Source organism: Pelophylax lessonae, assembly GCF_965119305.1.
Source record: "Pelophylax lessonae genome assembly, chromosome: 9".
Lineage (NCBI taxonomy): Eukaryota > Metazoa > Chordata > Amphibia > Anura > Ranidae > Pelophylax > Pelophylax lessonae.
The window spans coordinates 258,669,113-258,691,278 of record NC_138776.1 but is presented as its reverse complement, the minus strand read 5'-3'; the positions used below and the strand labels follow the sequence as shown (position 1 = coordinate 258,691,278).

The 22,166-nt window shown below is 46.1% G+C and overlaps 2 protein-coding genes across 2 annotated transcripts in view; both read right to left on the bottom strand.

The window, feature by feature from the left end:
* The window catches only part of LOC309564409 (uncharacterized protein), a 121,571-nt gene that overhangs the window by 32,768 nt on the left and 66,637 nt on the right, over window positions 1–22,166 (bottom strand). The window contains exons 5-11 of the mRNA XM_082269037.1: window positions 16,031–16,089; window positions 15,285–15,392; window positions 14,075–14,216; window positions 12,834–13,214; window positions 12,585–12,731; window positions 12,249–12,392; window positions 41–120 (exon numbers count right to left, since the gene is read on the bottom strand). Of these exons, the coding sequence (XP_082125163.1) occupies window positions 41–120; window positions 12,249–12,392; window positions 12,585–12,731; window positions 12,834–13,214; window positions 14,075–14,216; window positions 15,285–15,392; window positions 16,031–16,089 (1,061 nt within the window). The remainder of the gene's footprint in view (window positions 1–40; window positions 121–12,248; window positions 12,393–12,584; window positions 12,732–12,833; window positions 13,215–14,074; window positions 14,217–15,284; window positions 15,393–16,030; window positions 16,090–22,166) is intronic.
* Window positions 1–22,166, bottom strand: part of LOC309562832 (uncharacterized protein) — a 119,105-nt gene that overhangs the window by 32,587 nt on the left and 64,352 nt on the right. The gene's annotated exons all lie outside the window — the stretch shown is intronic.

Here is a 22,166-nt window from a genome sequence, read left to right as displayed (position 1 = left end):
CACTGGTTACCTCTGTTGTCAGGCAGTGAGGTGGAGGCACTGTGATGGGTGATGTCCTGCGAAGACAGCTGCTGGGTGTTAATGGATCACCAGATATTTTCTTCACCACTTTATGATACTCTGTATAGAGAGAAAATATCATTTATCACTACAGACTTCCCAGAATCCTCCTCAAATCTCCAGTTAGGCTTGTTTCTTCATTTGAGAGATAAGAATGTGACCTCCTCAAAATGGTTTCAAGAGTAAGGTCTAATGATGTCAAAGTCACATGTCTCTGGTCTTTGTCTATTTTAATTCGGAAAGGTCAGGTGATTTATATAGGACGTTCTTCTCTGTTGTCAAATGAGAATTATCTGGACTGTACAGGGATGAATAATGTCTGCACAGAGTTCCTCCATAGTTCTGACATCTCAGAATGCTCCTTATATCGTACAACAGGCCTTGCTTATGAATCTCACTGAAAGTAAACCCAGATGGAAGAACCTCAACGTACTGAAATTGCAATTTTAAAATTACGGCAAAACATGGGATGCGCTTGCGATGCCATATTTCTTATGGTACCCTAAATATAGTGCGATTCTGACGCGATTTTCGAGCGACAACACGTGCTAAAAATCGCATTTAAAAAACATTGCACTGCCAAACGCTCCTGGTTCTGTGTCAAAATTTGGTACATGAGCTTCTTTGGAGCGGAGAGACGCCCATTTAAGCTCCAAAAACGTGCTAAAAAACCACAATGCAGCAGCTGTCGCTCCACTACGCTTAGATGGGAATGGAGCCCTACGTGGACAATATTGGAGAAGTAAGAATTCTTGTTTTAAAGAATGAACAGTTTCAGGCTATCATCAGGCCAAGAAATACACTATATTGTCAAAGGTATTGGGACACCTGCCTTTACACACACACACATGAACTTTAATGGCATCCCAGTCTTAGTCCGTAGGGTTCAATATTGAGTTGGCCCACCCTTTGCAGCTGTAACAGCTTCAACTCTTCTGGGAAGGCTGTCCACAAGGTTTAGGAGTGTGTCAATGGGAATGTTTGACCATTCTTCCAAAAGCGCATTTGTGAGATCAGGCACTGATGTTGAGAACGCCTGGCTGGCAGTCTCTGCTCTAATTCATCCGGAATGATATTCCCATAGACACACTCCTAAACTTTGTGGACAAGCCTTCCCAGAGGAGTTGAAGCAGTTGGGCCAAGGCCTGGCTCGCAGTCTCCACTCTAATTCATCCCAAAGGTGTTCTATCGGATTGAGGTCAGGGCTCTGTGAAGACCAGTCAAGTTCCTCCACCCCAAACTCACTCATCCATGTATTTATGGACCTTGCTTTGTGCACTGGTCCAAATCATTTGGTGGAGGGGGGATTATGGTGGGGGGTTGTTTCTCAGGGGTTGAGCTTGGTTCTTAGTTCCAATGAAGGGAACTCTAAAGGCATCAGCATACCAAAACATTTTAGACAATTTCATGCTTTCAACTTTGTGGGAACAGTTTGGGGATGTGCCCTTCCTGTTCCAACATGACTGCGCACCAGTACACAAAGCAAGGTCCATAAAGACATGGATGAGCGAGTTTGGGGTGGAGGAACTTAACTGGCATGCACAGAGTCCTGGCCTTAACCCGATAGAACACCTTTGGGATGAATTACAGCGGAGACTGCGAGCCAGACCTTCTTCTCCAACATCAGAGACTGACCTCACAAATGCGCTTCAAGAAGAATGGTCAAACATTCCCATAGACACACTCCTAAACCTTGTGGACGGCCTTCCCAGAAGCTGTTATAGCTGCAAAGGGTGGGCCAACTCAATATCGAACCCTACGGGCTAAGACGGGGATGCCATGAAAGTTGCTTGTGAAGGCAGGCATCCCAATACTTTTGGTAATATAGTGTGTATCTGGTTACAAAGATATAAACATTATATACAAGGAGACTGGAAATGATGGATGGCTCCAGAATAACCACTTGCACTACTAAAAACAAAAATCCATCCACTCCAACAACGGGAAGGTAAAAAACGACTCTGATATCATAACAAAAGAAAAATGTTAGTGTAACAATGTGATCCTTATCAGCCATCATTCTCTGACTTACGTTGTGTCTTTGTACCTAGATCTGTTCCTTCATTTCTCCAAACTCATTACCTTGGATGTAAATTGTTCTAGAAACTACGACTTCTGCAACCTTCCGATCCTTTCTCCTAGATTCACCTCAGCTGCCAGTTCCAGCAATGTCTCCCCCTCCTCATCCTCCCTCTTCACCTCTGACCCGGAACTTCCTGTCTGTGCCTGAAATCACTTCCTGTCTTGAAGATGACTTCCTGTCAGTGCCTCAGATCACCGATTGTTATGTGTTTCACTGAGAAGAATGGAGATCATGACCTTCGGGAGATTATATCTAGACTGCAGCCGACATTGTTCTTGAATACTTTTTGTTGCGTAGATGAAACCCATACAGCACAGTGGCTAGGTAGTTAGTTATTTTGCCTAGTAGCTGTGGGGTCGACGGTTTGTATCCCGAGTTCCCGACCATGACACTAGCTGCATAGATTTTGCCTGTTCTCCCTGAGCCAGCGTGGGTTTCCTATCACACGCCAAAGACACGCTGGTAGATTAATTGGCTCCTGTCTACATTGGCCCTAGTACGTGTATGTATGAATGTGGGTATTGACCTTAAATTGTAAGCTCCTTGAGGGCAGAGACTGATTTGACTGTACAATATATATGTAAAGCACTGTATAAATTATCGGCACCATATTAAATCCCTACTAGATTCATTCTAAATATAGAACCATTTATACAACTGTCCATCCAGAGCCTCTGGTTTATAGATGGATACATCCTAAATATAGAACCATTTATCTAACTGTCTATCCAGAGCCTCTGGTTTATAGACCAGATACATCCTAAATATATGGCCATTTATCCAACTGTCCATCCAGAGCCTCTGGTTTATAGACCAGATACATCCTAGATATAGAACCATTTGTCCAACTGTCCACCCAAAGCCTCTGGTTTATAGACAGGAAACATCCTAAATATAGAGCCATTTATCCAACTGTCCATCCAGAGCCTTTGGTTTATAGACCAGATACATCCTAGATATAGGACCATTTATCCAACTGTCCATCCAGAGCCTGTGGTTTAAAGACCGGATACATCCTAGAAATAAAGCCGTTTATCCAACTGTTTATGCAGAGCCTCTGGTTTATAAACCACATACATCCTAAATATAAAACCATTTGTCCAACTGTCCTTTTAGAGCCTCTGGTTTATAGACTGGCTACATCATAAATATAGAGCCGTTTATCCAACTGTCTATCCAGAGCCTCTGGTTTATAGACCGGATACATCCTAAATATAGAACCATTTATCCAACTGGCCATCCAGAGCCTCTGGCTTATAGACCGGATACATCCTAAACATAGAACCATTTATCCAACTGTCCATCCAGAGCCTCTGGTTTATAGACTGGACTCATCCTAAATATACACTATATCCATTTATCCAATTGTACTGTGCTTAGCAGCCCTAGGGCCATCAGTCTGAATCCCAACAACGGCACTACCTGCCTGAAGTGCTGCATAAAATTGTTTGCGCTACATAATATAATGAAAAACATGAGTTTAAAACCGAAATACAATGGGAGGGGACATGAAGGGTGGTGAATAAGGCTCAGGAGGGCAGTATTTTTTGTATGAAGCTATGATCAAGGAAATGGCGACATGACCTCAAGTTAGCCGGATGAAAGTTCAAAAATAATCTTAGAAAGTATTATTTTACCGAAGAAGTAATTGATGCTTGGTATAATGGAAGTATCTCCCATGGGACTTTATGGCAGCCAAAAAATATTTTTTTTGAAACAATGTAGTTAAAAGGAAAAAAGACTTTATTTATACACAAGATTAAGGGCTCTTTCACACGGTCCGCCTCCGCGATCCCCGCTGAGCCGGGCGGATGACAGCTCCGTCTCCGCTTGCAGAGCGGAGAGGGAGGTGTCTCAGCACCCGCTGCCCTCTATGGGGGATCGGAGGAGAGCGGACCGCTTGTCCGCTCTCATCAGATCCGCTCCGCTCCGATTACTGAACGGATGGAAAAATAGGGTTTCCATCCGTCCAGATTTCAGCACAGGATCGGATGCGGATGGCAGCGGGTGTCAGCGGAGGTGTCTCCGCTGACACCCGCTGCCCCATAGAGCTGCATGGAGGATCCGATCAGATCCGCCTAAAAAACTGACAGGCGGATCTGATCGGACCGCCCGTGTGAAAGAGCCCTAAAAATTGCTTCTATGTGCCAAAGATGTCTGGTCTAGACTGAATAATCTATTGGTCCCCTATCTAGGGGCATGCTTTGTGCACTGGTGTGCAGTCATGATGGAGGAAGGGCCATCCCCAAACTGTTCCCACAAAGTTGGGAGCTAGAAATTGTTCAAAATGTCTTGGTATGCAGACGTCTTAAGAGTTCCTATCACTGGAACTAAGGGGCCAAGCCCAACCCCTGAAAAACAACCCGCACACCATAATCCCCCCTCCACCAAATGATTTGGACCAGTAAACAAAGCAAGGTCCATGAAGACATGGATGATCGAGTTTGGGGTGAAGGAACTTGAATGGCCTGCACATAGTCCTGACCTCACCCCTCAATATTGAACTCTACGGACTCATGCCTCGTACACACGCAACGATTATCGGCCGACCGATTGACCGTCTTTTGTCCAGTGTTGTTGTGTTGGTTGAAATGTGCTCTAGACTGCACACTAATTTTCTCGGCCAACAAAACCAACTTCAGAAGTGATGTCATGTGCTGGTTTACTTTCCGTGTGTTTTTTCTTCTCTGAGCATGCCCAGTCTTGCTCATCAGATTTTTGTCTGCCGAAATCTGTACTGACTGACGGAAAATCAGCTGTTCTGTTGACGGTCAACAAAAATTTTATAGCCTGCACACCAGATTTTTTTCGGCCGAAAAGTCAGAGTCGGTTGTCGAAAGCATCATACTAACAAGCCGAAAATCGGCCGATCGGACGTTGGCCGAAAATTCACGGCCAACTATCGGTGCGTGTGTACGAGGCATAAGACTGGGATGCAATTAAAGTTCATGTGCGTGTAAATGCAGGTGTCCCAAAACTTTTGACAACATAGTGTAGATCTATATTTATACTCTGCCGCAAGTGACGCATCTGTACGATGTGGACAACCTACTCTAGCAACACCGACATTCAAGCCAGTCATAGATCGATCGAAATGTGACCTGATTCTTCTTTGGCCAGGCTGGTTGTTCTGAAGTCAATCTATTGATTTTTTCATGCTATAGCTGCAGCAGTAATCATTGTATTCTGAAGGTGGGGAAGCCTCCCGCGGTCAGAATACAATAGCACAGCGGGAGGGATTCCTCCATCAACTTAATGTATTGATGGGGGAATCAAGCCATTTACAAACCAATGGTTGAAGAAAAGAAAATTGCCTAATGTATGGCCTGCCTTACAGAGAAAAAAATGCTATTGAAATTGCCAGTAAATGACAGCTTATAACTTTGGATACTTATTTCTGTCTGTAATCAAAGTGGCTGGGGATTCTATTCATCAATACATGAGGAGAAATTAAAGGATGGCGCTCAGGTGTGTTAATAGCTGATAATTACCCCAAAGGAGACATAGATAAATGATCCAATAAAAGTTTATTCCATGAATCCAAAGATAAAAAGCAATGTGTTAAATGAGTGATTCCTCCTACCAGTCCATGAAGTCTCTGTATATCACTGCTGCCTCAGCACGACTCCCTGATGTGAATCCCAGGGAAAGGAGAAAGCTGGCAGATGGAGATGGCATAGAGAAGCGGGTCCAGCGGAGATAGGGGATCACACGGTCCGGTGTGCGGCCGCTTCCTGGACCGGAGCCCACGCTGTGCTACGCTGATGCCCGCTGTGAGCGCCGAGGGATCGCACACTGATGACGTCACCGCTATCAGCGCTGTCAGCCGAGTGTGTGTCCGCGGCCGGCGGGGGAATCACCTGAAGGACGGGGAGCTTGGAGGAAGATGCTCGCTCGCTTCTACAGAGCCTCCCGATTGCCACAACGACATGTTTCGCTACATTAGTAGCTTTGTCAGGTTGATTCCCCCGCCGGCCGCGGACACACACTCGGCTGACAGCGCTGATAGCGGTGACGTCATCAGTGTGCGATCCCTCGGCGCTCACAGCGGGCATCAGCGTAGCACAGCGTGGGCTCCGGTCCAGGAAGCGGCCGCACACCGGACTGTGTGAGCCCCTATCTCCGCTGGACCCGCTTCTCTATGCCATCTCCATCTGCCAGCTTTCTCCTTTCCCTGGGATTCACATCAGGGAGTCGTGCTGAGGCAGCAGTGATATACAGAGACTTCATGGACTGGTAGGAGGAATCACTCATTTAACACATTGCTTTTTATCTTTGGATTCATGGAATAAACTTTTATTGGATCATTTATCTATGTCTCCTTTGGGGTAATTATCAGTTATTAACACACCTGAGCGCCATCCTTTAATTTCTCCTCATCACATCTACAAGCTATCCAATACTTAGGATTGGGCGAACAGTGTTTTTATGGATATTTGTGTTTTACATGTTTGCATGATATTTTCAGGAAACTACCCGTTGGAGTAGCGCCAGAACTCTTTTTTTGAGCTAATTATTCATCAATACATGACCCTTATCTCAGATGAGGGTCTGCTATAGATGTTAATAGAGCAGCCACACAAAGTAAAAATAAAAAAATAGGGTAAAGTTCCCTCCAAATTCTACACCAGACCCTTCAAGTCTGGAAAAGACTTTACTCCCCTCCTCCCGCCATATAGGGAAATGACGGCTGCGGGGTGGTTTTATTGTTCTGGGAAGACGTTATATTGCACGGCGCATCCCCAATCTCAGTAAAGAGAAAATGACGAGGCTCTTTTCCTATGTAAACAAGGAAATGCCGGTTATCCGCTCTCCCCGGCTCACACTGACAGAGAGTGAGGAGAGGAGAGCCGATCAGCGCCATTCCTCACAGGGTGGACCTGTACAAATAATCAGTGCAGCCCCAACAGTGCCCATCAGTGATGCCAGTAAGTTACCAGCAGTGTTGTCAATCAGTACCCATGAATGATGCCAGTCAGTGTCCCTTATCTCAGATGAGGGTCTGCTATAGATGTTAATAGAGCAGCCACACAAAGTAAAAATAAAAAAATAGGGTAAAGTTCCCTCCAAATTCTACACCAGACCCTTCAAGTCTGGAAAAGACTTTACTCCCCTCCTCCCGCCATATAGGGAAATGACGGCTGAGGGGTGGTTTTATTGTTCTGGGAAGACGTTATATTGCACGGCGCATCCCCAATCTCAGTAAAGAGAAAAGGACGAGGCTCTTTTTCTATGTGATCGGCTAATAACATGTAAACAAAGAAATACCGGTTATCAGCTCTCCCTGGCTCACACTGACAGAGAATGAGGAGAGGAGAGCCAATCAGCGCCGCCTGGCAAAGGACCTTGTCCCCATGTTGATGTAGACAAGGGCCTCTTCCCGACAACCCTGGCCCAGTGGTTGTGGGGGTCTGCAAGCAGGGGGATATTATCGGAATCTGGAAGCCTTCTTTAAAAATAAGGAGGGCCCCAGATACCACCTTGAAACACACACACAAGGATAATTTGTCTACTTTTTGACAAAAAAAGTAAATAAAGATATTACACTTTTTGCAAGTCCTTTATTAAAAAAAAATTAAAAATGTCCCACGAGGTACATCCATTGTCAATCACATTATTCAGTGATGCAGATCCTTGTCAATCACAATGAATGGCACCCACCAGTTCGCTGAGGAAAAAAATTTAGGTGCCCACAGCCCTTATGATGAAAGCTTGAGAATATTGTAGCTCAGGGTAGTAGTTGCTGCCATTCAGAAGCACAATCTTTGGGTGAAGATAGTGAAATGAATGGCACCCACCAGTTCGCTGAAAGAAAAACCTCACCGGGTGACTGGCATGTCTGATCCCGTCTCTACACTCACCGCCATGTGGCCATAATTGGGCAATGACGTTAGCTATTATGGTAAGTTGTGGCAGTGTGAGGCCCTGCCACTGTGAAAATGGTTGACAATGGGAGACAGGGTCCGCGCAGAGTGCGGGACTCCGGAGTATTGGTTATGAGAAAACTTTTTGGATTCCCAGATTGGGCTCCGAAGTTTGGAGATTTCAAAGAGTCCTGGGAGGGAAAAAATCTAGGTGCACACAGCCCTTATAATGAAAGCTTGAGGATAGTGTAGCTCAGGGTAGTAGTTGCTGCCATTCAGAAACACAACCTTGGAGTGAAGATAGTGGTGTGCTCCAGCCAGGAGGGATGATCTACTCAGGAGACAAAACCCTATGTTGGGGGGACTTCTTTTTATTCCATATTTCTATCAGCTGGATTGCTCAATATAAAACGGCCTGCAAAATATAATTACCTAAGGCTGTTTAGCTCTGGACAGGTACAATACACTGGTTGCATGTTGGTGAAAGCTACCTGCAGCTTATTTGATAGAAATAAAAATATTTTAACCATAATTTGGTGGGGTTTGCAATGAGAAGAATCACCAATGGCCCTCCAGGGGTACAAACCATAAGCAGTGCAGGTCATTTTGGTAGTCTGTAAGCCTGCCCATTGTTGTGGTGTGGTACTTGTGATGAGTCTCCTCTCATTTCTATGGAAAATAACCACTAGCACCAATAATCTTTACAGCTGTCTAGAAGTGGACATTCTTTCCAATGAGTACCAATATAAGGAATTTCCTGCCTCCTGGCCACTAGTTTATGGACACATTCTTCCTACTGGCCACCAGTGTATGGACACAGTCTTCCTACTGGCCACCTCCAGTGTAGAGGTACATTCTTCCGAATGACCATCAGTGTAAGAGGACATTTTTCCCACTGGCCACCTATTCAAGGGACATTCTTCCACTGGTCACCCATGTAAGAGGACATTCTTGCCACTGATCACCCAAGTAGGGAAACATTCTTCTCGCTGTCCACCAATGTAAGAGGAAATTCTTACTGGTCACCCATTTAAGGGAACTTTCTTCCCACTGGCCACTTATACAATGGCGACATTCTTCTGACACATCATCTAATGTAAGGAACATTCATCCCAGTGACCATCAATGTAAGGGGACATTCTTCTCATTGATCACTAATGTAAGGGGCATTCTTCCTGCTTATCACCAATGTATGGAGACATTCCTCCCATTGACCACCAATGTAAGGAGCATTCTTCCCACTAACCACCAATGTAAGGGGCATTCTTCCAACTGATCACCAATGTAAGGGCTATTTTTCTAACTGACTCCCAATGTAAGGAACATTCTTCCAACTGACCACCAGTGTAAGGGGGAAATTCTACTTACTACCCACCATTATAAGGAACATTCTTCCCTCTAATCACCAATGGAAGGGACATTCTTCTCACTGGTCACCCGTGTAGGGGACATCCTTCCCACTATCCACCAATATAAGGGACATTCTTCCCACTGACCACCAATGTAAGGGATATTCTTTCCACTGGACACAAATGTAAAGAGCATTCTGCCCTCTAATCACCAATGAAAGGGAAATTCTTCCCATAGGCCATCATTGTAGGGGAACATTCTTCCCACTAACCATAAATGTAAGGAACATTCTTTACACTGGCCACTAAAGTAGGGGAACATTCTTCCCACTGACCACCAATGTAAGGAACATTCTTTCCACTGGCCATCAATGTAAGAAAACATTCTTCTAATTGGCCACCAACATAAGGGGACATTATTTCCATTGGCCACCTATGTAGGAGAACATTCTTCCCAATAACCACCCATGTAAGTAGACATTCTTCTCTCTGGCCACCGATATAGGGGAACATTCTTCCCTCTAATCACCAATGTAAGGGACATTCTTGCAAATAACCACCAATGTACGGGGGAACTACAATTTTCCCTTTCAGCATTTGTTTACTGTTCATTATTAGCAGTGTTGGGGGTAACGAGTTACAATGTAACGCATTACGTTAACTACGTTACTATTTTTGGTAACGTAGTACATTCGTAACATCTGTAACTGCATTACTTTACTCGGCTTGAGAAACGCGCTTTCCTGCGTTACCCAAGCCATTGACATCTCGCGCGGGCCGAGGAGGAGGCGGGAGGACGAGGAGACGCGGGCGGAGGCGAGAGGACGAGGAGACGCGGGGAGGAAGAGGCGGGAGGATGAGGAGACGCGGGGGATCGTGTGGCAAAGGAGGAGAGCGGAAGGGACTGAGGAGAAGACGCCCACCACTGCAGGTAAGTGCACTGGTCTCTCTGGCGTGGTCACTCTGGCATTGAAAGGGGGCACACTGTGGTCATGCTGTGGTCACTCTGGGGGCACGCTGTGGTCAATCTGGGAGCACGCTGTGGTCACTCTGGGGGCACGCTGTGGTCACTCTGGGGGCACACTGTGGTCAATCTGGGGGCACGCTGTGGTTACTCTGGGGGCACACTGTGGTCAATCTGGGGGCACACTGTGGTCACTCTGGGGACACGCTGTGGTCACTCTGGGGGCACGCTGTGGTCAATCTGGGGGCACGCTGTGGTCAATCTGGGGGCACGCTGTGGTCAATCTGGGGGCACGATGTGGTCAATCTGGGGGCACGATGTGGTCAATCTGGGGTCAGCATGTGGTCAATCTGGGGTCAGCATGTGGTCAATCTGGGGGCACCATGTGGTCACTCTGGGGACACGCTGTGGTCAATCTGGGGGCACGCTGTGGTCAATCTGGGGGCACACTGTGGTCACTCTGGCATTGAAAGGGGGCACGCTGTGGTCACTCTGGCATTGAAGGGGGGCATGCTGTGGTCACTCTGGCATTGAAAGGGGGCACGCTGTGGTCACTCTGTCACTCTGGCATTGAAAGGGGGCACGCTGTGGTCAGTCTGGCTTTGAAAGGGGGCACACTGTGGTCACTCTGGCATTGAAAGGGAGCACACTGTGGTCATATATATATAAATAAAACAATAAATATTGTATTGTTTTTTTGTACACTACAAATAAATATGCGCATTGGAATTTGTTCATATTTTTTTTCAAAAGTAAAGTAAAGTAATAAGTAGTGAAGTTACTTTTCAAATGCAGTAACTAGTAAAGTAATCTCATTACAATTTACAGAAGTAACTAGTAACTAGTTACATTTTTTGAGTAACTACCCCGACACTGATTATTAGTCATTTCAGTTTACAAGCGGTAACACATTTTGGAGAGGGGTGTTACAAATAATCAGCCCTAGATGTCTGATACGCTAGGAACACCACTGATATTAGCTGTGGAATTAATTGGAAAAATCACAGTGACACATATTGGGATAGTCAATTTCGCAGCTTTAATCGATGCAGTAAAATCTCAGACAGTGACAAGACCGAAGACATCAGAATATCTGATTAGCAAATATCAAAACCAAGCTCATATCATTTAAGTAAAAAAAAAAATATGGCATGTATAAATAATTATACATTGGCTAAAGTAATGGAAAGCCAGTTTTTTCAGTAAAGCAACAATGGTGTACAGCATGGGTGTCCAGCCTGTGGACCTTCAGCAGTTATGGAACTGCAGGACCAATGGGGCTTTGTAAGGAAAGTCCCATAAGGCATTTCAAGGCTGACAGTTGCAAGCATGACTCCCAAAGGCAGAGGCATGCTAGAACGTGGCTCCCAAAGGCAGAGGCATGATGGAACTTGGCTCCCAAAGGCAGAGGCACGATGGGACTTGTAGGTCCACAACAGCTGGAGGGCCGCAGTTGGGCACCCATGGTGTACAGCAATAACCAATGGCAAATCATAAAAAGAGCTTTCCACATATTGCCATATCTGGCCATGTTGTGTTACCACAGTTTAGTTCTGTGGTGCCACACCAGCTGCTGACTAGGCCCATTCTTGTAATTACACTAATAGAAATAACATTGAAGGTCCAGCCCATTTCCAGCCCATTCACATTGTTTTCAAACAAGCCCTGATAAAGGGGGTGCATTTGGATGCCGAAACGCGTTGGTTACTCTTTGGATTGGATTTAGTGGAATAAAGTCACATTTTGATCTCTTAGCAGTGGCCTGGCACTTCAATTTTCAGGTTTTTTAGTTTTTTGATGCCATCTATGTGAGCGTGGGATCAAGTCAGCACTCTGTTTAGATAACCATATTGCTATAATTTAATCCCCACAGGCCAAAAAACATCAATATATTTTTGTAATGCACATAATATGCCAGACTTGTTAGCCTGTGTGAATTCTCTGGTGCCGAGTAAGTGCTTTTCTATAGCCAAAACATTTCCCGCACTCAAAACATAAGAAAGGACGCTCCCCTGTGTGAATTCTCTGGTGTATAATAAGTTCTCCCTTCTGAAAGAAACCTTTCCCGCACTCTGAACATGAATAAGGACGCTCACCTGTATGAATCATCTGGTGTCTAACAAGTAAATTGTTCCTAATGAAACATTTTCCACACACTGAACATGAAAAGGGACGTTCGCCATTGTGAATTTTCTGGTGTTCGCGAAGGTTACTTTTCAGGTTGAAGCACTTTCCGCACTCTGAACAGGAATATGGACGCTCACCTGTGTGAATCCTCTGGTGATTTAGAAGATCTTTTTTCTGAATGAAACATTTCTTGCACTCTGTACAGGAATAGGGGCGCTCATCTGTATGACTTCTTCTCTGGTGCTTACGGAGGTCTCCGCTGTGAATGAAACTTTTCCCGCACTCTGAACACGAATAGCGACGCTCACCTGTGTGAATTCTCTGGTGTTTAAGGAGGTGTCCTTTCTCAATAAAACACTTTCCGCACTCTGAACATAAGAAAGGACGTTTAGATGTGTGAGTTTTCTGGTGTCCAAGAAGTGCTCTGTTTTCATTGAAAGATTTCCCGCACACTGTACATGACAAGGAACTCACTGTGTCAACTCTTTTTTGGCTTAAAGAAGATTTTTCGGGATTAGATGGACATGTTGGTCTATCCACAGTGTGAGCTCTCAGGAGGACGTCTGGATTAACAGAATGTGATTGAATAGCAGATTCCTCAACATTGGCAGGATCAATTATTCTCTCTAGATTGTAAGGCCTGTGAGGTGTACTTCGAGTAATGGGATTTACTCCTAGAGAACATTGAGCAATACCATTATCTTCTGCATTGTAACCTGGAGATAACATCGTATGTCCCTCTGAGGTATTCCAGACACTGTGTCCACCTGTTGAAAATCAATTTTTGAATAAACGTCACAAGTATTACTTATGCCTTGCTTGATGATTGATATATGTTGGTCTACAACCCAACAGTTTTAATTCAATTTGGTATAATATTGGGTAACAGTGTTTGAACAGTATGAGAATACAGATGGATCTTCCCTCACCTCAATTCAAGAAAGCATGAAAACATCCAAAGAACATGGAACATAATGTTATATTGAGGAATGGAGATGGACCTTTCATATATGTTGTACAGTTTCTCCTCCTCATTTGTTGGGAACATGACGTTATATTGAGGAATGGAGATGGACCTTTCATATGGTGTACAGTATCTCCTCCTCATTTGTTGGGAACATGACATTATATTAAGGAATGGAGATGGACCTTTCCTGTGGAGTACAGTATCTGATCCTCATTTGTTGCGAACATGACGTTATATTGAGGAATGGAGATGGACTTTTCATATGGTGTACAGTATCTCCTCCTCATTTGTTGGGAAGATGACGTTATATTGAGGAATGGAGATAGACCTTTCATATGGTGTCCAGTATCTCCTCCTCATTTGTTGGGAACATGACGTTATACTGAGGAATGGAGATGGACCTTTCATATGGTGTACAGTATCAGTGTTTTTAAATATAGTATTTATAAATGGCTAATAATATTTGTAGGAAAGATTATTGTAGATGGTTAACCTGGGGAGATCTCCGATAACCTTTTGGGATCCCTCCATGGCTCAAATGCTAATATTTTGGGTGGGTGAATTCGATGGGCATGTGCTTTTTTAAAAATAATTATTTAACAGTTTAACATACTTTGTACTTAATGTTAACTGTTTATGCGTTTAGTGTTTATTACTTACGTGTGTTGGTATAAAGTGATGATTCCTCCTGTCTACTTTTCATGGTCATCTCCCCCTCCTCGAAAGACTGTTGATCTCCACTCAGCAACCTCTCTTCTTTTTCCTCTTTAACCTCAACTTTGATGTCCTTCAGTTCTTCACCCTAGAACCAAAAACAAGATAATATAGATTTGAAGTAAGAAAAAAAGATTATATAGAAAACTTATATCTCAAAGTTTACAGTGCCTTGCGAAAGTTTTCGGCCCCTTTAAACTTCTCCACAACAGTATCTCGGACCTGCTTGGTGTGTTCCTTGTTCTTCATGCGCTTTAAACGGACCTCTGAGACTATCACAGTGCAGGTGCATTTATACGGAGGCTTGATTACACACAGGTGGATTCTATTTATCATCATTAGTCATTTAGGTCAACATTGAATCATTCAGAGATCCTCACTGAACTTCTGGAGAGAGTTTGCTGCACTGAAAGTAAAGGGGCTGAATAATTTGGCACGCCCAATTTTTCAGTTTTTTATTTGTTAAAAAAGTTTGACATTTTCAATAAATTTCGTTCCACTTCATGATTGTGTCCCACTTGTTGATTCTTCACAAAAAAATTACAGTTTTATATCTTTATGTTTGAAGCCTGAAATGTGGCAAAAGGTTGAAAAGTTAAAGGGGGCCGAATACTTTTGCAAGGCACTGTATAATACGTTTATTAGGTCTACATGCTCAGTTCTACCTACCTGATGATGGTGAGGGATGGTGTGACCTTCCTGTGTGGAATCCCGGGAATACAGAGGACGGGGACATCTCTCTGGTGGGTTCCCATTACTGGATCCATCTGTAGGAAACACACACACTGACTGAATACATTGTTTCTATGTGTTTATCAGATGATGGGGGATCTAGGTGCAGCCTCCATACTGCTCTCTCCTTTACAATAAAGTCTCCTCTTACCCGGTGATGTGAGGGGCGGCTGATTCTCCATCATGACGTCCTTGTAGAGATCCTTGTGTCCTTCTAAATACTCCCACTCCTCCATGGAGAAATAGACAGTGACATCCTGACACCTTATAGGAACCTGACACACACAATGATACAGTCACCATCCAGACACATCCCTTGTCTGTTACTGGATAATGTCCCAGAATTCCCGGCTCTGCTCACCTCTCCAGTCATCAGTTCAATGATCTTGTTGGTGACTTCTAGAATCTTCTTGGCACTGGTTACCTCTGTTGTCAGGCAGCGTGGTGGAGGCACTGTGATGGGTGATGTCCTGTGAAGACAGCTGCTGGGTGTTAATGGATCTCCAGATATTTTCTTCACTACTTTATAATCCTGTGTAAAGAGAGAAAGTAAAAATTATTACTACAGACTTCCCAGAATCCTCCTCACCTCTCTGGTCAGGTCTGTATTTTATTATCAGCGATAATGTGACCTCCCAGTGTCCTCCTCACCTCTCCGGTCAGCAGGTAGATGATCTCCAGGGTGAGGTCTAATATCCTCTCAGTCATGTGACTTTGGTCTTTGTCCATGCCTCTTTATAAGCTCGTGTGACCTATACAGGGCTCTTTTCTCTGTAGACGTATAATAAACTGAGAATTATCTGGACTGTACTGGGATAAATAATATCTGCAAAGAGTTTTTGTATAGTTCTGACATCTCCGATTGCTTCTTATTCTATATTACAGGCCTCATTTAGGAATATGACTAAAAGCCAACATTTTCTTTAAAGCACAGCTCTAACCAAAACCTTTTATTTTAGGTTTAGATCGACAAGAGAAGCATTAGATCCTCTGTTGAGGTTTTCTTCTGTCTGAGTTCTGGTCAGAGAGATTCCCCTTTGATTAGCTTCTATTTGGTCAACACCACACAAAATGGGATGCGAGCTAAAAAAAAAAAAAAAAGCCAAATTGGGATAAAGTTAAGAGATTATAACCCTTTACTTCTCTATCGAAAACTTAACAAAGCTTTACCTGGAGGTCTCTGTGGTTAGATCTCTCCTCTGCCCTCCAAAGCATCTGATTGAACTGAGCTTGGTTTGACCAAATGTTTTAGAAGCTGATAACGGCTTATAAACATCAAACCGAAACCGGAGGTGACTACATTCCTCATTGTTTGCGGTTTCTTACATCAGAGGAAAAGTGGGTACCGATGTACCTTCTTCCCCTCCGAGTGCACTAGGGATCCAATTGGCAGCGATACAGGGTTCTCCAATTGTACAGGAGAGCCCGGTAATGGTGGCGGGTGGAAGGGGGCCTCTTCTGCGCCCTGTGGAAGTGATCATTTGTTTGGCAATCCCTTGCCTATTTGCCTAGACCACTGGTCCTTTTCCTTCCACTGACAATAACAATGGGGCATAATTCTTGCTACTGACACCAACAATGAGGCACTATTTTTCCCACTGACACCAACGATAGGGCATTATGGACTGTTCAGATGAACTTTCCGAAGGGACATGTTGGAAAATGTTTCTTGTCAGTTGTAATAATATCTGATTTTCATTAAGTACAGTAATCGTCCTATAAAAATTTGAACACGTAAGCCCAAGCATGATCGGAAAACACAGTTGCTACCACAGGCTAGACATAGACCGTAGCTACGGACGTGGGAGGTTGTCCTCTGTCCTTCAAGAAGTTTCATACCATTAATGGCATTTTCCTTTTTAAACATGGAACAAGGAAGCAGGAGAAAAAACATACGATAGTTCATTCGATTTTCGAATATTGTGCACTAGGCTTTACTTATTATCTTGTGTGTAACATTTCTAATGAAAAACAAGAGCTGCATTTATCCGATCCTTTCTTCTCAGTATATCTGTGTATAACTAAATGCTGGAGATAAAAGGATATGGGGGAAGAGGATGCACATGACCGGTGGGGGGGGGGGGGGTGGGGGTGTAAATATAAAATATCTTACCAGTTTCAGCAATGTCTCCTCTCTACTTCCTCCCGACTGACCTCTGACCTGGAACTTCCTGTCTACACATTGCATCACTTCCTGTCTGTGCGTTCCACTGAAGACACCTAAGATCTCCTCCTTGTGGATGGAAAACTGCAGCTTACATTGTTTAAAGTGCAACTTTATTGAGCAAGATACGTAAAGACTCATCTCAGAGTTCATCTTTGGGGAAAAATTTTAACATTTGAGTTCTGTTCGTGATACTTTCTTTATTTGCATGTACATTATTATTATTATAAAGGATTTTTATAGCAAAATAGTGTAGCACTCCTAAAATATCTAGCTACCTTCATTAAGAGTGACGTATCAGTAACAATGTCACGCCACTTCCTCAAACTCAACCTTTCTCAAATGGAGCTTGTAATATTTCCCTCCTACCCGATCCCCTCCCCATGACTTCACCATCAAGATCAACAGCACAACCATTGGTCCCTCCGCACACGCCAAGGTACTGGGTGTAATGCTAGACTCTGACCCATTCTACAGCCCCCACATCTAATCACTGGCTACATCTTGCCACCTTAACCCCCGCAACATCTCCAGAATTCACCCCTTCCTGACTAACGACACCACAAAACAACTTATTCACTCCTTGGTAATTTTTTGCCTTGACTACTCCAACTCCCTCCTCAATGGCCTACCCTTATTCAGGCTATCCCCCCTTTATTCTGATATGAATGCTGCTGCTTGACTAAGGGCTCATGTACACTGCAACTTGTAAACGGCCGTTGAGGAGCAGTTGGGCGTTTTTTTCAGAAGCCCCTGAACCCACCTCTATGCTATCTGTCCACACACACACACACACACATATATATATATATATATATACACACACACAGGGTCACCCTGGCATGGCAGAGTCAGGTCACCCTAAACTCCGGTCACCCTGACATGGCAGAGTGGGGTCACCCTGGCATGGCAGAGTCAGGTCACCCTAAATACCGGTCACCCTGACATGGCAGAGTGGGGTCACCCTGGCATGGAAGAGTCAAGTCACCCTAAAAACCGGTCACCCTGGCATGATGACAGGGACAGAGGGGGGGGGTGACAGGGACAGAGGGGGGGACAGGGACAGAGGGGGAGGGTGACAGGGACAGAGGGGGGATGACAGGGATGGGGGGTGATGACAGAGCCAGAGGGGGGGACAGGGACAGAGGGGGGAGATGACAGGGACAGAGGGGGGGGGTGACAGGGACAGAAGGGGGGTGATGACAGGGACAGAGGGGGAAGTGACAGGGTGGGCACATTCCCCATACAGCACATTCCCCATACAGCACAGAGTCAGGTCACCTTAAACACCGGTCACCCTGGCATGGAAGAGTCAGGTCACCCTAAACACCGGTCACCCTGACATGGCAGAGTGGGGTCACCCTGGCATGGCAGAGTCAGGTCACCCTAAACACCGGTCACCCTGACATGGCAGAGTGGAGTCATGCAGCTGCCATGTAAGGGTGACCTGACTCTGACATGCCAGGGTGACCCCACTCTGCCATGTCAGGGTGACTAGAGTTTAGGGTGACCTGACTCTGCCATGCCAGGGAATGAATATATGTATATATTCATTCAAATGAAAATGGCTGAAAAACATATATTTCTGTTGCATTGTGGGTGTTTGGGAGGGTCTCCTGATGTGTTTTGCAAAACGTTGTTCTGTAGCTGTCAAGTTCCAGCGTTCAAAGGACTTTTTCAAACGTCCCGTGTACATGTAGCCTAATACACCTTACTAACCAATCTGTGATTGCTGCCCCTTTCTGCCAATCCCTCCACTTGCTTCCCATCAGGGTCCCAGGAAACCAGACCACACGAAGATGCAAGTAAAATAAAGCAGTTTTTTAGAGCAACAGCAAAAAACACACAGCAAGAGTTAGGAGCGATATCAGGAACAGCCGGGGTCAGGTCCAGAGCAGTCAGTCATACAAGCTGGGATTGAGTCTAGAAGTGGGTAGTCATCCAAGCCGGGGTCGAGTACAGAGGCAGGTAGTCTGCCAAAGCGGAATAGAGAGCCAGGAAAGTCGTCAGCCTAGCCAGGTCATGCACGGAGCAACACGGAGAACAGAAGACTGCTAGCAGTGATGCACCTTGGAGCACAATCACAAGGGCAAGAACTGCAAGCCAACAGGTGATTTATATAGTCAGGTGTGCAACATCATCACTGAGCGACACCCAGGCAGCAGGCAAGTGATGATGCAAACAGAGTTTATAAAAGACAGCAGTCTGCACATGTCCACGATGGCTACCAACAGGAGGGCAAAGTAAGACCTTGACACTTCCCCTACCCCTGGGCTCAAAATTTCAAGTCCTGAGCTACTAGCCAGGCCTTAAGAGTTACTCTCCACTTGTTGCCCCACCCAACCCCTACCCTGCTCCACCCCTAAACACGCCCTCGTAAAATATCTCATAAAATTACACTGCTAAATGTTTTATTCAGAATTAAGTTACAAAAATAAATATTAACAACAACAACCAAGAGAGAGAGGGTTCGACAGAGAGAAAGAGGGGGTTTGTCAGAGAGAGACCGGGGGGTTGACAGAGAGAGGGGGTGACAGAGAGAGAGGGGGGTGACAGGGAGAGAGAGGGGGCTGACAGGGAGAGAGGCAAAGGGGGTGACAGGGAGAGAGAGGGGGCTGACATGGAGAGAGGCAAATTGGGTGACAGGGAGAGAGAGGGGGCTGACAGAGAGAGGCAAAGGGGGTGACATGGAGAGAGAGAGGGTTGACACGGAGAGAGGAGGGTGACACAGAGAGAGGGGGGTAACACGGAGAGAGGGGGAGAGGAGGGTGATACGGAGATAGGGAGAGAGGGGGGTGACAGGGAGAGAGAGAGGGGGTGAAATGGAGAGAGAGAAGGAAGGGGTGACACAGAGAGAGAGGGGGTGACAGGAAGAGTGAGAGGGGGTGACAGGGAGAGTGAGAGGGGGTGACAGGGAGAATGAGGGGGGGTGACAGGGAGAGTGAGGGGGGGTGACAGGGAGAGACAGGAGGTGACAGGGACAGAGGGGGGGTGACAGGGAGAGACAGGAGGTGACAGGAACAGATGGGGGAAGATGACAGGGACAGAGGGAGGTGACAGGGAGAGTGAGAGGGGGTGACAGGGAGAGACAGGGACAGAGGGGGGGGGATGACAGGGAGAGACAGGGACAGAGGGGGGGTGCCAGGGACAGACAGGAGGTGACAGAGACAGGGGGGTGACAGGTAGAGACAGGAGGTTACAGGGACAGGGGGATGACAGGGAGAGACAGGAGGTGACAGGGACGGGGGATGACAGGGACAGAGGGGGGTGACTGGGACAGAGGGGGGGGTGACAGGCACAGAGGGGGAGAGACAGGAGGTGACAGGGATGGGGGGATGACAGTCACAGAGGGGGGCGACAGGCACAGAGGGGGGGTGACAGGGAGAGACAGGAGGTGACAGGGATGGGGGGGATGACAGGGACAGAGGGGGGGGGGTGACAGGTACAGAGGGGGGATCACAGGGACAGAGGGGGGTGATGACCGGGACAGAGGTGGAGATGACCAGGACAGAGGTGGAGATGACCGGGACAAAGGGGGGATGACCAAGACAGAGGGGGGGGGTGACAGGGACAGAGGGGGGAGATGACAGGGACAGAAAGGGGGATGACAGGGACAGAGGAGGGGACAGGGACAGAGGGGGGAGATGACAGGGACAGAGGGGGGGTGACAGGGACAAAGGGGGGTGATGACAGGGACAGAGGGGGGAGTGACAGGGTAGGGAGGAGTAAGTCCGGTCACAGTGCTCATCTTACTCACTAAGTTCACCATGTAGCTGCTGGCTGCTTAAATGAAACTTTCCTGCTCACACATCTCCTTCACATACAGCACACACGGGCTTCACTGAGTGTGTTGGCGGGCACAGGGAGAGAGAGAGAGGGGGGCGGGAGAAGGCAGAGCAGATGCAGCCTCTCCCATTCCTGGAGGGGGCGGGGAGCTGCTCACTGGGCTGTGTAAGAATGAAATACACACACAGCCTTGTGACAGGGGGAGGGGCAGGCTGAACGGAGGAGCTACACATTCCCCATACAGCACAGCCCTGTTCTTACTTGCCCTCCTCATCATTCCACTCGCAAAATTTAATTACCTAAGGATGTTTAACTCTGGACAGGTACAATACACTGGTTACATGTTGGTGAAAGCTGCCTGCAGCTTATTTGATAGAAATAAAAATATTTTAACCATAATTTGGTGGGGTTTGCAATGAGAAGAATCACCAATGGCTCTCCAGGGGTACAGACAATAAGCAGTGTAGGTCATTGTGGTAGTCTGAAATCCTGCCCATTGTTGTGGTGTGGCACTTGTGATGCGTCTCCTCTCATTTCTCTGGAAAGTAACCACCAATAATCTTTACAGCTGTCTAAAAGTGGACATTCTTTCCACTGAGTACCAATCAGTAGCGGCTGCTGCTCAAAATTTTTGGGGGGGCGCAAACAGAAAAATGTAATAGGCATTGCTTTGCAGCAAAAAACACTGTAAAAAATTGTGTGACTTTGAGGTCGCAAAAGTGTGAAAAGGGCCTTCAGTAATTAAAGTATAGTGTGCCCCCTTTCAATGCAGAGAGACCAGCATGCCCCCTTTCAATGCAGAGAGACCAGTGTGCCCCCTTTCAATGCACAGTGACCCCCCTTTCAATGCACAGTGACCAGTGTGCCCCCTTTAAAACAGTGACCAGCGTATATGCCCCCTTTCAATGCAGTGACCAGCGTACATGCCCCTTTCAATGCAGTGACCAGCATACATGCCCCCTTTCAATGCAGTGACCAGCGTACATGCCCCCTTCAATGCAGTGACCAGCATACATGCCCCCTTCCAATGCAGTGACCAGCGTACATGCCGCCTTCAATGCAGTGACCAGCCTACATGCCCCTTTCAATGCAGTGACCAGCGTACATGCCCCCTTTCAATGCAGTGACCAGCATACATGCCCCCTTTCAATGCAGTGACCAGCATACATGCCCCTTTCAATGCAGTGACCAGCGTACATGCCCCTTTCAATGCAGTGACCAGCGTACATGCCCCTTTCAATGCAGTGACCAGCATACATGCCCCCTTTCAATGTAGTGACCAGCGTACATGCCCCTTTCAATGTAGTGACCAGCATACATGCCCCTTTCAATGCAGTGACCAGCGTACATGCCCCC